This window comes from Phyllostomus discolor, chromosome 2 (genome assembly GCF_004126475.2).
Source record: "Phyllostomus discolor isolate MPI-MPIP mPhyDis1 chromosome 2, mPhyDis1.pri.v3, whole genome shotgun sequence".
NCBI lineage: Eukaryota > Metazoa > Chordata > Mammalia > Chiroptera > Phyllostomidae > Phyllostomus > Phyllostomus discolor.
Window position 1 is genome coordinate 108,801,312 of NC_040904.2, and position 17,670 is coordinate 108,818,981.

Below are 17,670 nucleotides of genomic sequence, written 5' to 3' on the forward strand. Positions count from 1 at the left end.
GTGACATGGAGCAAATGAGTTAATAGTGAAGAGAGGGCTAACAACAATATTAATATGGCATTTATTTCACACTTTACAATTTATATAGTCATCACCTTATTTAATCCTCAATCTTCTAAGAGAGATAATATTAATCCTACTTTATACAAAGAAAAATTAGATATGTGTCTTACCTAAGGAAATGAGACTGAACACTTAGGTTTTCTAACTATAAATTCACTGCTTTCTCTCAGTGAAAAGGCCACCTTAAGAAAAACAAGTATACAAAAAAGTATAGGTCTTTTAAAAACTAATGCTTAAATTACAGAACTGATACAGAAAGGAGTTAATTTGTTAATAATAAATAAGATTTAAAAATAAACAGAAGTTATGACTTACCCATTGAGTCTACCTTCTCTCTATTTGATTTGCTTTGTGGTAATTTCTCAGCATTCAGTGCCTGAAATTTGTGCCTTGACCATTGTGTGAGATGGTCAATCATGGAGAACACAGTCTGTGTACTAAGTTGACACAGATCAGATGCACTGTCTTGGGTACTTATGTTATGCTGATCATCATGCTTTACAACTGCCATAATTTCTTCATAAACCTGAGAAGAAATCATTTTATGGTTAATAATATGTCTAATAATGTCCTTTTACTAGTATCTAATATGTGAGACTAACCATTCTAAGGCAGAAATTTTCAAAAGAAAAAAAACTCACCACAGATAATAATAAGTTATCTTTCTTATCTATAGTTCAGCCAATAAAAGGTTACCCTAAAAAAATATACTGTAAAATTCATAAATGTAAATACAAAAATATTTTTAAATTCTTCTGTATCAGTAATTTTTAACTCATGTGCTATAGCACACTGGTGTGTTACAGAATTTTAAAAACATGCAATACTTGACTATTTAGTCAGGGCACGGATTTCTTTTCCTTAGATTGTCTAATAAAAAATGACAATAGTCAACACAATATCTATCTGGTGTGAATAAACCAAATTATATCTAGCCCTGGCTGGTGTGGCTCAGTGGACTGAGCATTGGCCTGCAAATCAAGAGGTCATCAGTTCGATTCCTAGTCAGGGCACATGCTTGGATTGTGGGCCAGGTCCCCAGTGAGAGGCAAACGATCAATATATCTCTGGCACACTAACATTTCTCTCTCTCTCCTTCTCCCTCCCTTCCTCTCTCTCTAAAAGTAAATAAATAAAGTCTTCAAAATTTTATCTATTTTTTGGTCAGATTGACATAAAATATATTTTTTGATATGCTGTAGAATTTTAGTAATTAGTTTATGTATGGCATGAGATGAAAAGGTTGAAAATTACTGTTCTAGATTATTCACTAAATTATAATGAAACTATTTATTAATGAGTAGCAAAAAAACTTGAAACAATATTTCAGAGTATCCACAAAATCAATTTCAGAGTAATTGAAGGGTTAAATGTAAAATCAAAAGGATTTTTTTAAATGTAGGAAATATGTTCATGACATTGGATTAAGAGAAGGCATCAAATAAAAGGCTTAAAATTCAAAAGTATGAGATTAATAAATTTGGCATTTACATATAAAATTTCTCCATGGTAAAAGATATAAACAAAGGTTAAAAAGAAAACCACTAGCTAGGAAAGATTTTTGCAAGATATGACTAGCATAAATTGTTATCCAGAATATATACAGAAGTCGTACAATTAATTAAAAAGGATACACACACCCCAAATAAGTAATAGATATGAATAGATAATTTATAGAAAAGTAAAGCAAATGGCCAATGAACAAAAATACTGGGAATAATAAAAACAGAAATCAAAAAATAAGCTGGGCTTTTTTTTACCCATCATATTGGCTAAAAATTTTTTTTACAGATTTTACTTATTTTCAGAGAGATGGGAAGGGAGGGTGAAAGAGAGGGAAATATCAATGTGTGAGAGAAACATCAACTGGTTGCCTCTCACACATCCCCAGCCAGTGTGAACTGGCCCACAACCCAGGCACGTGCTCTGACCGGGAATTGAACTGATGACCCGTTGGTTTGCAGGCCAGTATTCAATCCACTGAGCCACACCAGCCAGAACATATTGCCTAAATTTTAAATGTTTGAAAGTATTAAGTACTAGCAAGTATATGGGAAATGGATAGACATATGAACTGCTGATAGAACTATAAATCAGCATGAATATTTTGCAGTCTCTAATAAAAATTTAAAAGTACATACCATACATAAGAATAGCCATGATGCTCACCATAGCATTGTTTGTTTGTAAAAGCAAAATATTAGAAATAATCATTATTATCATGGCAATAGTTAAATAAATTATTTCACTTAATAAAAACAATTATTAAGTGAAATTATATGATGCAGCACTAATAAAACAAAGGGTGGTACACTGTCACTCTTAATTCATAAAGCAAGTTGCAAAACAATACCTACGACAGGATACCATCATAAAAAACAAAACAAAACCAACTACACTAAAAAAAACCCTGAAAAAATATATATCAAATTAATAACAGTAATGACCTCTGAGGATATAGGATTAGGACAGTAGTCAAAGAGTATACTTTGAACTATTCTCATAGTTTGAATTTTTATATTAAGAACATAGTAATATGCTACTTATACTATTAAGCACAATCATTTTTTAAATGTTGTATGTATGTGGTTAAAAAAATAAAACAAAAAATACTATCAAATGATTTTGAAAAAATTCTCTTTCTCCTAGTCTAATTCACAGTAACATTCCCCAGGGAAAAACACTATCAATAGTTTCTTATGTATCCTTCTCAAAAGTTCTGTGCATCTTTGAACATATATATTTTCTAATTTTCTGTACTAAGCATTATGTAATTTTTTGATAAATAAAAAACTACAGAGGATATTGTAAGCCTTTAGACATGTACATACACAGCACTGATCTACATTGCCTACAAATATGTAGCCTTTCTAATACACTGGAAAAATGTACAAAGAGAACCCAAGTAAAATGATCTCTCACCTCCTGCTGATCTTCTTGATTACCACCCAACAAGACATATACTAGAATATGCGGGAGAAGATAGATGGTCACCTTGAAATCATGCTTCATCATAATGCTACAGCAAGTGAAGATTTTACTGGCAAGATCATGCCGAACCTGTAAACTCAAATGGTTGAGAGAGAGTGAGTAGTTATATACATCTTATTCTTTAATTAATGTCAAAGAAAAACATGGGAGATTATTTATTAGCACAGAGTGGGCATCCTCTTACAGAGCAAAGCCTGTGCACTCAAGCAGGGAAGATTTCACATCACCACCTCTCTTTTAACTCCAAACACCCCAAAGTGCCTGAACTACTAGATCTCTGTAAGGCAATACAGCTACCTGGGCTGCCAACTACCACAGCATCAATGGACTTCCCCACTTATAATTCATTTTTCAAAATTATATTGTACTGATTAGGCTATTACAATTTTCCCAATTTTTCCCCTTTGCCCTCCTCCACCCTGTACCCCTCCCTCAGGCCATCCCCCCACCACCGTTCATGTCCATGGGTCATATGTATAAGTTCTTTAGCTACTCGATTTCCTATACTGTCCTTTACATCCCCATGGTTATTCTTTAACTACCTTTGTACTTCTTAATCCTCTCACCTCTTTATGCATTCCCCCACAACCCCCTCCCATCAGGCAACCCTCAGAACACTCTCTGTATCCATCATTCTGTATCTATTTGCTTAGTTTGTTTTCTAGATTCAATTGTTAATACATATGTACTTATTACCATTTTATTGTTCATAGTTTTAATCTTCCTTCTCTTAAATAAGTTCCTTTAACAATGCATACAATAATGGTTTGGTGATGATGAACTCCTTTAGTTTTTTCTTGTCTGGGAAGCTATTTATCTGCCCTTATATTCTAAATGACAGCTTTGCTGGGTAGAGCAATCTTGGCTGTAGGTTCCTGTTTTTCATGACTTGGAATACTTCTTGCCAATCCCTTCTAGCCTGCAAAGTTTCTTTTGAGAAATCAGCCAACAATCTTGTGGGAGGTCCCCTGTATGTAACTAACTCATTTTCTCTTGCTGCTTTTAAGATCCTCTCTTTATCTTTAACCTTTGGCATTTTAATTACAGTGTGTCTTGGAGTGGGCCTCTTTGCAACTATCTTGTTTGGGATTCTCTGTGCTTCCTGGACTTACATGTCTATTTCCTTCACCAAATTAAAGAAATTTCTTTCATTATTTTTTTCAAGTAGATTTCCAATGTCTTGCTCTTTGTCTCCTTCTGTCACCCCCCATGAGGCAAATGTTGGATCTCTTAAAGTTGTCCCAGAGGATGTTTCTACTCTCCTCATTATTTTGGCTTTTTTCTTCTTGTTCTTCTGATGTTTTTTGCTTCCTTATGTTCCAAATTATTTATTAGATTCTCACCTTCATCCCCTCTACTGTTGTTTCCCTGTAAACTGTTCTTTATTTCAATTAGTGTATCCCTTGTTTCTAACTGGATCTTTTTTATACTGCTGAGGTCCCCACTAAGTTCCTTGAGTATCATTATAAAGTGTTTTGAACTCAGCATTTGATAGACTGCTTATCTCCATTTTGTTTAGTTCTTTTCCTGGAACTTTAATGTCTTGAATTTGGGCCATGTTTCTTTGTCCCCGCATTTTGACAGCCTCCCTGTTTGTTTCTATATATCAGGTAGACCTGCTATGACTCCCTGTCTTCGTAGCGTGACCTAATGTAATAGGTGTCCTGTAGGGTCCAGGAGCACAGCCACTCCTATCACCCAAGCTGGGTACTCGAGGTATACCCTTTGTGTGCGCTGAGTACACCTTCCTCTTGTAGTTCAGCAATAATTGATGTTGGCAGGTTAATGGGAGGGATTTACCCAAGCAAGTGAGCTGCAAGGACTGGCTGTGACCACTGACCACCAACCTCCCCCTGTGTGCAGGCTCAGCTGTGCAGGGTAAGGTGGTGGTGCTCCAATGTGGTCTGTAGCTGTCCACTGGGGGCGCAGGATCCGGGGTTTCCTTGGTGCGGCTGGCCAAGGTCAGGCCCCTCCTGTGTTCTACCCTGGGCCACCCTGCATGAGCAATAAAGCAATCTGAGATAGCTGCTACTTGTGCTGAGGTTGGAGATCCCCAGGCAAAGCCAAGCTATGAGTCTAGGCTGGCTGCTGCTAGTGCCAGGCCTGGGGCCACTTAGCAAGAGGTATGGGGACTGGGGGCTCACTGAGACTTGCTGTTGCTTGTTTGATAGATTTTAGGAAGTTATAAAGCATGAGCCAAGACCAGCCATTCATATGGAAAAGTCATGGTTTGGGTGGGCCCATAAGTTGGGTTGGTCCGAGTCCCAAGCGACCTCCAGGGTGGGCAAACAGTGTCAGCCAGGTTGATGGAGTCAGATATGGCACCCTCCTCCTGGCTCTGTGGCTCTCTGAGGGAAGGATTTAGAAAAGGGAAAATGGCCTTTGCCTGCCTTTCTGTCTGGGAGAAAGCTGTCCCCCAGCTCCTACCTTGATGACAGACACTTCAGTTTCTCCCTGTAGGCCACTAGTGCCTTTCAAGCTGCTACCCAGGACTAGAGCTCAGAGGGAGTGAGTCTGAATAAGTCTGTGTGTGCGCTCTTTAAGGGGAACTTTTTGGGACTCCAGAAGTTTCCCCTACTGACTCAGTCCCCACTGGATTTCAGTCAGAGGTTATGGGAGTTATCTTCGCACAGGGTGTGTGGTATGGGGGGCCTGCTGTTAAACTGGGAATACTTGCTCCTGAGATATCCCTCCTGAATTTTTATCTACCACGTGGAAATGGGACCAGCCCATTCCATGTCTCTACCCCTCCCTGCCAGTCTGGATAGATGTGGTTTCTTTAATTCCACTGTTATCAGACTTCCATTCAACTCAATTTCTGACAGTTCTGAGTGATGGCTATTCTATATATTAGCTGTAATTTTGATATGGTTGTGTGAAGAGGGGAGCTTTGTTTACCTATGCTGCCATATTGACTGGAAATCCGAATGAATTTCTGCAGTTCATTCTTTTTTTTTTAATGTGTGACCTAGAATTTTTTTTATTTTATTGTCATTCAATTATAGTTGTTTGCATTTACCCACCACCACTACCCCCTACCCCAGCCAAACCCACCTCCCTCTCTTGCTTCCACCCCACCTTCGTTTTGTCCATGTGTCCTTTATAGTTGTTCCTGAAAACGCTTCCCTGCAGTTCATTTTTTAATGCACCATGTTTTGTTACAGATTAACGTCCCTAATTATGGAATATTTTACTTAGCTAACCTTAGGTTTATTGTATTAATTGCCCAAGCACACAGATGAATAAAGTAGCCAAAAAGTATGCTCTGGGCCAGCATATTAAACATAAGGTTAACATGATAAATGATGATTAACTACAGGAAAAAAATAAATAGAAAATTAAATTACTTGGTGTTAGAGTCAAATTTTATTAATATGACCTTACATTTAATTTACCCACATTAGTGTTCTCTTATGAAATTTTAAAGGCTTTCTTTCCTCAAATATATATGCGGCACTTAAAAAAAAAAAAACCCTGGCTGATATGGCTCAGTGGATTGAGCACCTGCCTGTGAACCGAAAGGTCATCAGTTCAATTCCCTTTCTCGGCAACCAGGACCAGGTTGCAGGCCAGGTCCCCCGTGGGGTCGCTCATTAGGCAACCACACATTGATGTTCTCTTCCTCTCTTTCTACCTCCTTTCCCCTCTCTTAAAAAATAAATAAAATCTTAAAAAAACAATCCTAAAAATATTATAGAACTGAAATAATTATGTTCTACATTTCATATATTTTCAGTATGTTTATTTCAAAATGAGAGAAACTTTATTAAAGTTACCTGATATGAATTTTTATATTTTAACACATTAACAGAAATATGATTTTTAAAAGTTATGAATTTTAAATATTCATTTAAAGCATTTTCTTGGAACACAGAGTACCTTTTTGTCTGTAGGCATGGAAAAAGTCATCATATTAGAAAAACATCAGAAATATACCTATATTTTTTCATGAAATTTCATTTTTTTTTAAATCTTTATTTTTATTTTGGAGCAAGTTCAGATCATGTACTTCTTTTAGAAGTAACCACTAATGGATACTATATCTTAATTATGTAATAAACACTGATAAAGCATTAAATTCCTTTTAAACAGTATTTTACAACTTAAAAGGAACAGACATAATGTAACAGACATTTGACAAACACATGAAGACATAGTAATTTAATAAAATAATTACCTTTTTACTCAGAATCTGTTATTAGTAGTAACAGAGAAATTGTTACCTTTTATTAGTACATATTTTCTAAAAAAATTTCCATCCTTATCACTACAAATATTTCAATGCCTTCTATGTGTACTATGCATTCAGACAGATTCTAATTTCCTTTAGAATTTCTATCCAAATAACAAATTCTAAACAAAATTCTCTTACCTTTGTTATAAGATAACCTGCCCAAGATGCTGACCACTCTGCAAAGTTATTACCTAATTTACTTAAGTAAATTGGCTTCTTCACTCCAGACCAATCTGTTGACTTCTGAGAACTCTTGTATCTGTAATTTTAAAAATTTGTATATTACAAATATATATAATTATATATCCATCTGTTAAGATCTTTAATAAAAACATCTTAAGAAACAATAAACTCTTACTGACTACCCCACTACTGCTTTGCCTTTAATGAAATCTAGTTAAAGATACTACTTTTCCTATATTGTTTTTGTTTACTAATTGATTTTAGAGAGAGAGGAAAGAAAAGAGGGAGGGAGGGAGAGAAGATGAAAGAGAGGGAGAGAGAGAGACATCAATTTGCTGCTCTACTTTTCCTGATGCATTCACTGTTTGATTCTTGTATGTGCTCTGACTGGGGAATTAACCTGCAACTGTGGCATATCAGGATGACGCTCTAACCAACTGAGCTACCTGGTCATGGGTTTCCTATATTCTTCTTAATGGTGGGATAGAAGGTCATTCTTAAAACATGCCAAGTACTTCAAAGGATTCTAGTGTGCCTCCTCTTCTTCAATGTTCCTTTCAGATCCTTTGAAATCCCTTGTTATATTCTGTAAGAAAGATCTTTTCCTTTGAGCTTCAAGCCACCCATGTATACTATTCTCTACTCCTCATTAAGGGCATCTACCAAACTCATTAAAAACTTTAGTACATTGCTCAGTGTTTTTTTCTTCCCCAAACCTCACCACTCTGGATGACTCCATCTAATCAAACTAGAAACTTTTCATTTGTACTCCTTTATTAGGACTCCCTTACCAATACAAAGAAACTGTTACTTCCAAAATGAACTATTTAAACACCTTACTCTATGGCTAGTTTCCCAAATTTCCAGTTCTTCCCAGTTACTCTAATACACCTGTTCTCTCAATGAGATCTTTTGTCCCTTGATCCAGCTAAACTCACCTTATCTATAATACCTTCCTTTTGTTCCCCTTTCCCTAACCAGCTGGGTTTCCATGGTCCTTTACTTCACGCACTTTCTTGGCAATATCCTCTATCCACTCCTCTGCTACAACGTCTCTACCAGTTGTGCTCTTTTGCAAACCTCCCAACCTTGAATCAATCTATGATATCCAGGCCACTGCACAGGTAACTGAAAATCACTCAACTGTTTTTGAGATTAGTACTAGTATATATTCTTAATTTTCAACCTCAGTGAACCGTTCTGCTAACCAGAAATTCTTCTAAGCTTTCCTTATTATCCCTCTCTTCTGTTTTCTATAATGACTATTTCAAATCATCCCTCTCCCCATATCACCTATGTCAACTCATTGCTACTTGCACCAATAATCTCATTTTCTATGCCTTATACTTCCTGGAGAAAAGAAATCATCGCTTTCCATAATCACATCCATAAACACAGCTGAGTTATAGCCATCATTTTATCTTTCCCTATTACAAAAAATATGTATTTTACTTCCTTTAGATCTAATCTCCCATTAGGGATATGACTACCATTCTGGATGCTCCTCAGGGTCTTTATATCAATTACCTCTTCTCTTTCATGATTTCAACATGATCCTTTCTATTTGCTCCTCAGCAACATTTAAATATGTTCAAGTAGCTCTCACCTTACATCTGCATGGGTGTAGCATTTTTTGAGGAGAATGGTCCTTGTCAATCACTAATTAAGGTTAGGAAATGACAAATATAATAAATGAGTATAAACCTATATCAAGGTCTCTAGCAAACATTACGTATTTCACTGTATTCTAAACTTCTAAAAATGGAAAAATCCAGTAATCTCTCAGTTAACCATCACTATTTTGAATCATCATGAATGTAATTCAAGGGTGTCCAACATTTTGGCATCTCTGGGCCATACTGGAAGAAGAGTTGTCTTGGGCCACACATTAAATATTATATATACTGCAACACGTAATCACAAAAAAAAAAATCTCATAATGTTTTAAGTAAATTTATGATTTTGTGTTGGGCCTCATTCATAACCATCCTGAGTTACATGTGGCCTGCAGGCCACAGGTTAGACACCCCTACTCTGGATGATTATACCAAGTTTTATAATTAACTCAGCTAGAAAACTACTAATATTAGGGTATGAGACAGGTTCTACCTGGCCACAACCAAATATTTTTCCAAGAATTATTTTGATGGCAACTTTGAATTGTAGTCAATCTATCTAGTTCTAAAAATCAAATCTCCCAAACATAGCCGTCCTTTAATCCAAGTTAGTGATTGCACATAAACAGCTCAACTGAAAAAAATTAAAGGAGAATATAGAAGTTTAAATTTAAGGTAGCAAAAACAATAATATGCTTATAGGAAACTCTTTACTTCTCCCAGACCCTCTGAAGTCCAAGCTATAAAACTGACCTATTGATTGATTAGGTATCTTGGTGTTTTATACAAAAGCTTTCAAACAAACGTGGATCACCTCCATTAATACTGCCTGCTACTGACATCTTTTTTTTTATGAAGTGACAACTGTAATGAGCAGATCACAGCCAGATAAATCTCCTAACATCCACCATTGAGAGAGCATCTGAAAGGTTCCTTAAAGCTCTCGGATATAAAAGAAGGGTTAGAATTCTCATTGTTTTACTAAGATCACTCTTATAAATGACCACTTAAATGTTGTACCCTATGAAATAACAAATAGGCACACAATGTTGGCTTCTCATGAAAAATTAAATTGAATAGCAAGTAAACAAAAATGTTAGCTTCTTCTTCATATAAAATAAGCAAGCAACACTACCCCTTTCAAAAAAAGCAAGGAATTTATTCAACAAGATGGGATTGAAAAAGCAGTGAGTATAAATTAAATATTAGGAGCTCTATTAGGTACAAAGAAGATACTTTTAAAAGTATCTTCTTTATTTCTAACAATGATTATTCAAGGTAAATAAAACTACCCACATTTTCAAGATGAAAAAATTGAGACTTAGAAATGTTTAGTAACTTGCCCAAGACACCAGAGCTAGCAAATGCAGAGCCAAGATTCAAATTCAGATCTGTGTGACTCCAAAGGCCATAAACTTTAAACTAGATCACAGAAACTCTTCAGCATCTATCTATATAGGCTATAAAATATAGAATACAGAATTAAAAAGTGTGATATCCTCAAAAAAGAAAAAATAAGTTTAACTATAAGACTTTTTTACATATAATAAACTATATCTTTAAATAATGCTGTTCACAAATAAAAATGATGTTTGAAAGGCTTCTAAACATAAAAAGATATCTAGCAAATAAGTATGCAAACTTAATTCTTTATAAAGAATTTTACTACAAGGTTAGGCATGGTTCTAAAGCTCAAAGAAGTAATTTATCCAAGGTAACATATCCAATCAACATGTAACCTCGACTACCAAAAATTAGTTTCTAAATAAAAATAATTTAAAAGTTATGTGTTTCAATTGGCCTTAACCAAGTTATTAAAATTAGAAAAAATGATTTAAAAACGTTTTGTTAGAATTGAAGAAACACTTCACATGCTGGCAGCAGCAGATCTTCTTCCTAGGTTTACCATGGCTCAACTGGGTACTCTGAACCTCAATCACAAGGTTATGAAGACAAGAAAAGTGAAGAAAACACAAGTTTTGGTTACCTGAAAACCTGACAGGGGCGTTTGCAGACTGAAGTCAAGAAAGGTTACTGAAGATGCACTGATGAAAAACCAAAGACGTGCACAACAACTGCTTAAAGAAATTCATGCCATGATGAAACCTGATATAGTACCTAAATCTGCTCCTGGTGATGATATCAATTTTGAAAAAATCTGCAAAAAGCCTGACTCTACTGAGACTGAAAGAGCGACTGCCAGATTAGCAATGTACCCTCTTCTGAAGAAAAAAAGTAGATGTGTTAAAAGTTGCTGTCAAAGCCTTTAAAGATTTTGCAAGCTACAATGACGCTGAAGTTAAGTCATCAAAGAGTGTTTCAGAAGAAAATCATCCCAAGTATAACTCATGCCATTAAGTTACAGCATAAAGGAAATATTATCAGTGAGCAAAAAGACAAAGAAACCAAATTATTGGCAAAGAAACCCATAAATATTCAAAAGAAAAAATAGCCAAGATGACACATGGACCCAAAACAGTGGATATTCCAAATTCTCCATCAAAACTTTCTGAAAAGAATTCCATAGTTCCCTCTGAACCCCAGAAAACATCTCCTGACCCAAAAATAAAAATGTTATGTCAAACCAAAACAAAAGCAAGAGTCCAATAGCTTACTTACTTGGTACTATCAGTGATGGAGAAGAATTACATGAAGAAAAGGAGTATTTTGATGATAGCATAGAACAAATGTTTATACTCTTCCATATCTGAGGATAGCAACAGTGGTGACGACATCTGGTTGGTGTTTTTTTTTTTAAGATTTTTATTTATTTTTAGAGAGAGGGAAAGGGGAGGAAATGAGAGGGAGAGAAACATCAATGTGTGGTTGCCTCTTGAACACCCACTACTGGGGGCCTGGCCCACAACCCAGGCATGTGCCCTGATTGGGAATTGAATCAGAGGCCCTTTAGTTCACAGGCTGGTACTCAATCCACTGAGCCACACCAGTCAGGGTAGTGACGACTTCTTTATTGGGAAAGTCACATGGACATGGAAGAAGGAAAATGGTTCTCATTCTTCAGTTTTGGAAGAAAAATCCTGCTAAAAAGTGTCCTCTGAAGAAGATATACTTAAAACGTGTCAGGATAGAAAAATAACCAAAAAAAAGCCAAGAACAAAAGCAAGAAAGTGTGAATCAGCGTTTTCCCATTCTTTATCTGGATCTAAAAAGTTCTAGAAGAAACTACAGAGAACAGGCTCTGAAAAGCAACACCCCAGGTTTTCAGCAAAGTGAACCTCGGCTCAAGGATCAGTTTAAGAATGCACAAAGAGGACCTGACAGGGCAGACACAGCCCCCTCAACATCCTTCATGGGAAGTGAACAGGAGGTGAAAAGAACAGCAATCTAAAACTGCTGTGTTTGGAGCAGTGTGGGGGAGGGAGGAATACATTTGATGATTGATTAGTACCACTTTTCATGAAGTTTTCCATGTAAAAAATTTTTTTCTCCTTCTTTTTGTTTTTACTGGTCCATTATTTAAATTCATATTTGAAGAAGTCTTTTGGAGCAGTTATAAAATGAGTTGGTTGTTATCTTTCTCTTTTTTAAATGTGTTCAAGTTATGTTTACATAAACTTTCCACAAATATAAACCTTCAAATATATAAACTGGTTTTTAAAAATATGTCTAGCTCTGCCCAGTATGACTCAGTTGGTTGGAGCATCATTCCATAACTGAGGCTACAGGTTCAATTCCTGATCAGGGCACATACCTAGGTTGCAGTTCTGTTAACTGTCCCAGAATGTCCCATCCTGGTCAGGGCACATCTAGAAGGCAACCAATCAATGCTCTCTCTCACATCAATGTTTTTCTCTCTCTCCCTTCCTCTCTCTCTAAAAAAGCAAGGAAAAAATGTCCTTGAGTGAAAAAATAAAACTATGCCCAACCCTGACCAGTGTGCCTTAGTTGGCTGGGCACCACCCCTCAAAGTGAAAGATCACCGACTCAATTTCCAATCAGGGCACACGCCTGGGTTGTGGTTCAGACCCAGTCCGGGTGTGTACAACAGGCAACCGATCAATGTTTCTCTCCCTCTCTTTCTCCCTTCCTTTCCCTCTCTCTAAAAATAAATAAATGAAATCTTAAAAAAAAAAAGCCCAGACTGTTCCCTTTATAAAAGTATTTTGAGATTATAACTCTCAGATTTTCTCATTTGTACTTATCATGAAGTGTATTTCACTGGTATAGGGCTGTATTTCTTTGCCTCAAGAATACATGTTGAGATATATTTAAAATAAGGGAAAAATATGAGAAATTGTAGCTGTTTAAAATAGATCACCTTTGCTAAAAGTTGTTCTTTTTAGCAAAACTAAGATTAAGATAGTAATGTTTATTATGGGTATACACATAATAAGTTATACAAATAAATATAACTTTTATTATACGTTTTTAAAAAGTAGAGGAAGAAAATATCTTCACGAGGAGAAACTGGATATGGTTGAAAATCTCTTACCTCTAACTGGGCTTACTAAAACTTTAAGACTGACTTTAAATTTTTAAATTTCTATATTAATTACACCTGTCATAAGCTTCAACACACATTCAGCTGAAAGTAGCTTCTTCCAAGTACTATGACATTTTAATTATTTTTTAAAAATCAATCCTTTTAGCTTCAATAAATATGCCTAAATACTTAAAGTTATAGTTTAACCAATGAGCAAACTGTATGTTCATTTTAACAAGAATATAAACATAAATCACAGTGGAAAATAATATTAGAACATATTTTTTAAAAGTTTGAATGCTAAAATCATATGAAAAATATAATTAACTTTATAAAGTTAAAAACCATTTTATAAATAGCTTTAGTTAGTCTACCAACCTAGTATTTAGATGAGGTTCCAATATTTCCCGAACATGCTCAGGAAATTTCCTCCACAACTGGTGACCTGGGCTGTCAGTCTGCATCTCTCTACAGTCATAAATAGAAAGTAATTCCTACAAACACATATTTTACATTTGTAAATTCATAGTGATGCAGATAAATTTTTACATGAATCAACATTCTACACATTATAGTTATAAAAATGTACAGAAAAATACCAAAGAATTATAAAATTGGGGGGTTATGAACTTGCTTAGAACATTTACTTCAATGCTTAGAATTATTTAGGTTGCAAAGCTGTGGTAGTACTTGAACATGCAGTTTTGTTCTGTGTATAATATGTATTGAAATACAAGATTACAAGCTACTTGGAAGAAAAAGATTAAAACTTACAGAAGTATAATTCTTGGAATCTAACCTTTTTTGAATTTTAATGAAAGCAACTACAAATCCAAAAGAGTTCAAAAATTCAAGATATTTAAATTTTACATATAAAATACTGGTTCCTGGCTGGGTAGCTCAGTTGGTTACAGCATCATCTTAATATGCCAAGGTTGTAGGTTCAACCCCTGCACATATAAGAATTAACCAATAAATGCATACATAAGCAGAACAGCAATCTGATGTTTCTCTCTCTGTTCCTACCCCCCCCTCTCAAAACCAACTAAAAATAAAAATAAACATAAAATACTCAGGCTAAAATTTTGAAAAGAAAATGCAAATATTAAAGACCAATTTACTATTCAATCCTAGGAATTAAATAATTAAATGGCATTTTACTGTCCTGAAAATAAAACAAATGGGATTTTATACAAGAAGAAAAAAATCTTTCTAATATCAAACTTCAAAACAAGATGATTGTGTTAGGATATTATACCTTCCATAATATATTACTCTTTCTTTCCAATCCCATTAAAAATGGCTATATGCAATAGATTTTTTCTAAAATTTATAAAATATAAGTACTATCTAGCAAAATATGTACTTTGTACTTATATTTAACACTGTATTTTTAAATAAAAGTAAGGAAGTATTTGAAAAGTTCAAATACAGAAACATCCAAAACTCACTTTCATTTAATTTTAAAGTGTTATAAAAATTTTATTTGAAGCCAGCTTTTTTTGATGTTTGGAAAGTTGCTCTAGCTAACAGAAGCTCTCTTCATCAACCTCCAATGACAGACTTAGTAATTCGCCAACTTTTTGGTTTCAGGACCATTTACACTCTTCAATATGCTGGTATACTTACAATTGTAGACCTTGCTTCATATTTCACTGAGAAAACAGAAGCAATCAGGAAAGACCTCTACACCTTCCATGCTCCTATCTACCCAACTTGGCAATGTCAGCATCAATGCCCACATGCTCTTTCTACTTTGTTACTACAGATGAATTGTTTTGCTGTTAAGGTTGCCCCTTTCACTTCTACACTATATTCCACATCTTTTTACCTACTTAAAACAGTATTACATTAATTATCTTCTATATCATCACTTTTCTCCTCTCTGCTGAATTGTTTCCAAGCAACGTATAAACATACTGTTATTTTTCCCATCTTAATTTTTCTTTCCTCCCCAGTCAATCTCATTCCTCTTCAACAATCCTCAAAAGAGTTTCTGAAATTTCTCTACTTCCTCTCTTACCACATGTTCTTTTTTTTTTTTACTTTATTTATTTATTTTTTTAGAGAGGGAAGGGAGGGAGAAAGAGAGAGAGAGAGAAACATCAATGTGCGGTTGCTGGGGGTCATGGCCTGCAAGCCAGGCATGTACCCTGACTGGGAATCGAACCTACAACACTTTGGTTTGCAGCCTGCACTCAATCCACTGAGCTACGCCAGCTAGGCACATGTTCTTAAAAATACTCTAACAAGGCTTTTAATACTCCACTGACATTGCTCTTACCAAGGTCATCAATGACCTTTATGTTACTATAGTCAAGTTAATTATCAATCCCTAAATTATCGCACCTGTGATCAACATTTAATACAGTGGATCACTCCACACTTCTTGAAACACTTTCTTACCTTCCATAATATCACACTCTCCTACCTTATTGGTAGTTACTTTTTAGTTTTCTTACTTGTTCCCTCTTCTTCCAACTGATCCCTTATAATCCAGATCTCATTTACTAGACAGAACCTGTTTATCTATATTCCCTCCCTTATGTCATCCAGATCAGTTTTAAGTACCATCTCTACAACAAAAAAATCTTCAAATATTTATCTGTAACAGAGCCCTCTCACCACGAGTGCCAGACCTGCATATCTAACAAAACAAAGAAATTTTTAAATGAAAAAATAAAACACCATGAAAAAGGGCAAAGAAAGCCAAACTGGAAAAATAATTATTACATGTACAACAGACAAAAACTTAATTTCCATTACATCCAAATAGGGCTTACGTATCAATAAAAAATAGACCACTAACCAAGAGAAAAATGGGAAAAGATCTAGAAAAAATCCAAAAAAAGCAATAAAACATGTTATACCTCTCTCATAATTAAAATAAAATGGTACCATTTTCATCTGTCACGTAGGCAAAGATTTAAAATTTTGATAAAATACTTTTGTCACATGTGTATAAACTGGTGAAACTTTTTTTTTGACAAAACTCTGTACTTGCTCTGAGAAATATTTTAATTTCTGGGTATTTATATTATGACATATTCACTCCAGAGCTAAAAAATATATGTATGTCTTCTAAATCATTTTTTATAAAAATAAAACATTAAACATAACCTGTGTTAAATTTCTGAAATAATCATACATATATATTGAATATTAAGTCACTAAAAAATAATAAATTGTACTGACGTGGAAATTACCCAGGACAGACTGTTAAACATGAAGCAAAATCAAGTTACAGATTGTTAATAAGTAATTTGATCTTGTTGTTGGGTGGAGAAAACTTACATAGAAAATTTTTCAAAGTACCTATAATAAACTGTTGAGAGGGTATGCTCTGTACACTGAAATTTTTATCATGAACTTGTATTACTCTGGTAATAAAAATGACAGTTAAAAAAAAGAGTTTCCAAAGTACAAAATCTACAAATTTCTTACCAGAAGATAATATATAAAGCCAGTAATGACTATATGCACTTGCCTGAATGGCATAAGCAGCTGAATCTTGAGCTCGGCTGTTATCTGCATATGCAAGGTAAGCTCTTGTTAATTCCATCAATAATCCATAGGCAAAACTTGGATCTTCAACTCCAGTCTCAATAAAAAGAAGAAAAAAATTCAAGGATAATTTGTATAAAATTTTCTAAAGTGTACAGTATCTTCCACGGTGAATTTAACTTAGGAAAGAATAGTAAGGTTCAAACTAAGTTAGGTACCAAAGCTAAAATATAATCTATAGCTAAGAAGCTAAATCTAAGGCTTTTAAGGTTATTTATAAGGTATAGTAGAATCATCAAACTTTACATAACTCCAACAATTTATCTTTTTTGTCTTTTAACCCTTAAGGAAAAGAACTGTATATATGTCATTTCCTTAACTGAATTTTGTGGAAGTCTGGTCACTTGAAAAGCTCCAAGAAATAATTTTAACACAACTTTCTCTTAATGTGTACCAATATATTAAAAGTTTATTTAATTTGGTTTTAAAGGATTTCCCAAAGTCATTTAACCATAGAAATTTTTTTATACACACACTATTAGAACACCCTGGGAAATCAGTTTCCCATGGAAATACTTAACAATAGTGTTTAAACAGTAATATTTAAATAGTTAATTAAGTTTTAAGTATTTGTC

The 17,670-nt window shown here is 34.6% G+C and overlaps 1 protein-coding gene and 1 pseudogene across 3 annotated transcripts in view; one reads left to right on the forward strand and one right to left on the reverse strand.

Annotated features, from left to right (window-relative positions):
* Positions 1–17,670, reverse strand: part of ATR (ATR serine/threonine kinase) — a 130,733-nt gene that overhangs the window by 57,590 nt on the left and 55,473 nt on the right. For all 3 annotated transcript variants that reach the window (XM_036018322.1, XM_028505028.2, XM_036018323.1), the window contains exons 23-27: positions 17,019–17,132; positions 13,910–14,025; positions 7,427–7,547; positions 2,986–3,123; positions 379–589 (exon numbers count right to left, since the gene is read on the reverse strand). In XM_036018322.1, coding sequence (XP_035874215.1) covers positions 379–589; positions 2,986–3,123; positions 7,427–7,547; positions 13,910–14,025; positions 17,019–17,132 — 700 coding nt within the window. The remainder of the gene's footprint in view (positions 1–378; positions 590–2,985; positions 3,124–7,426; positions 7,548–13,909; positions 14,026–17,018; positions 17,133–17,670) is intronic.
* LOC118498923 lies at positions 9,425–13,141 on the forward strand (annotated as a pseudogene).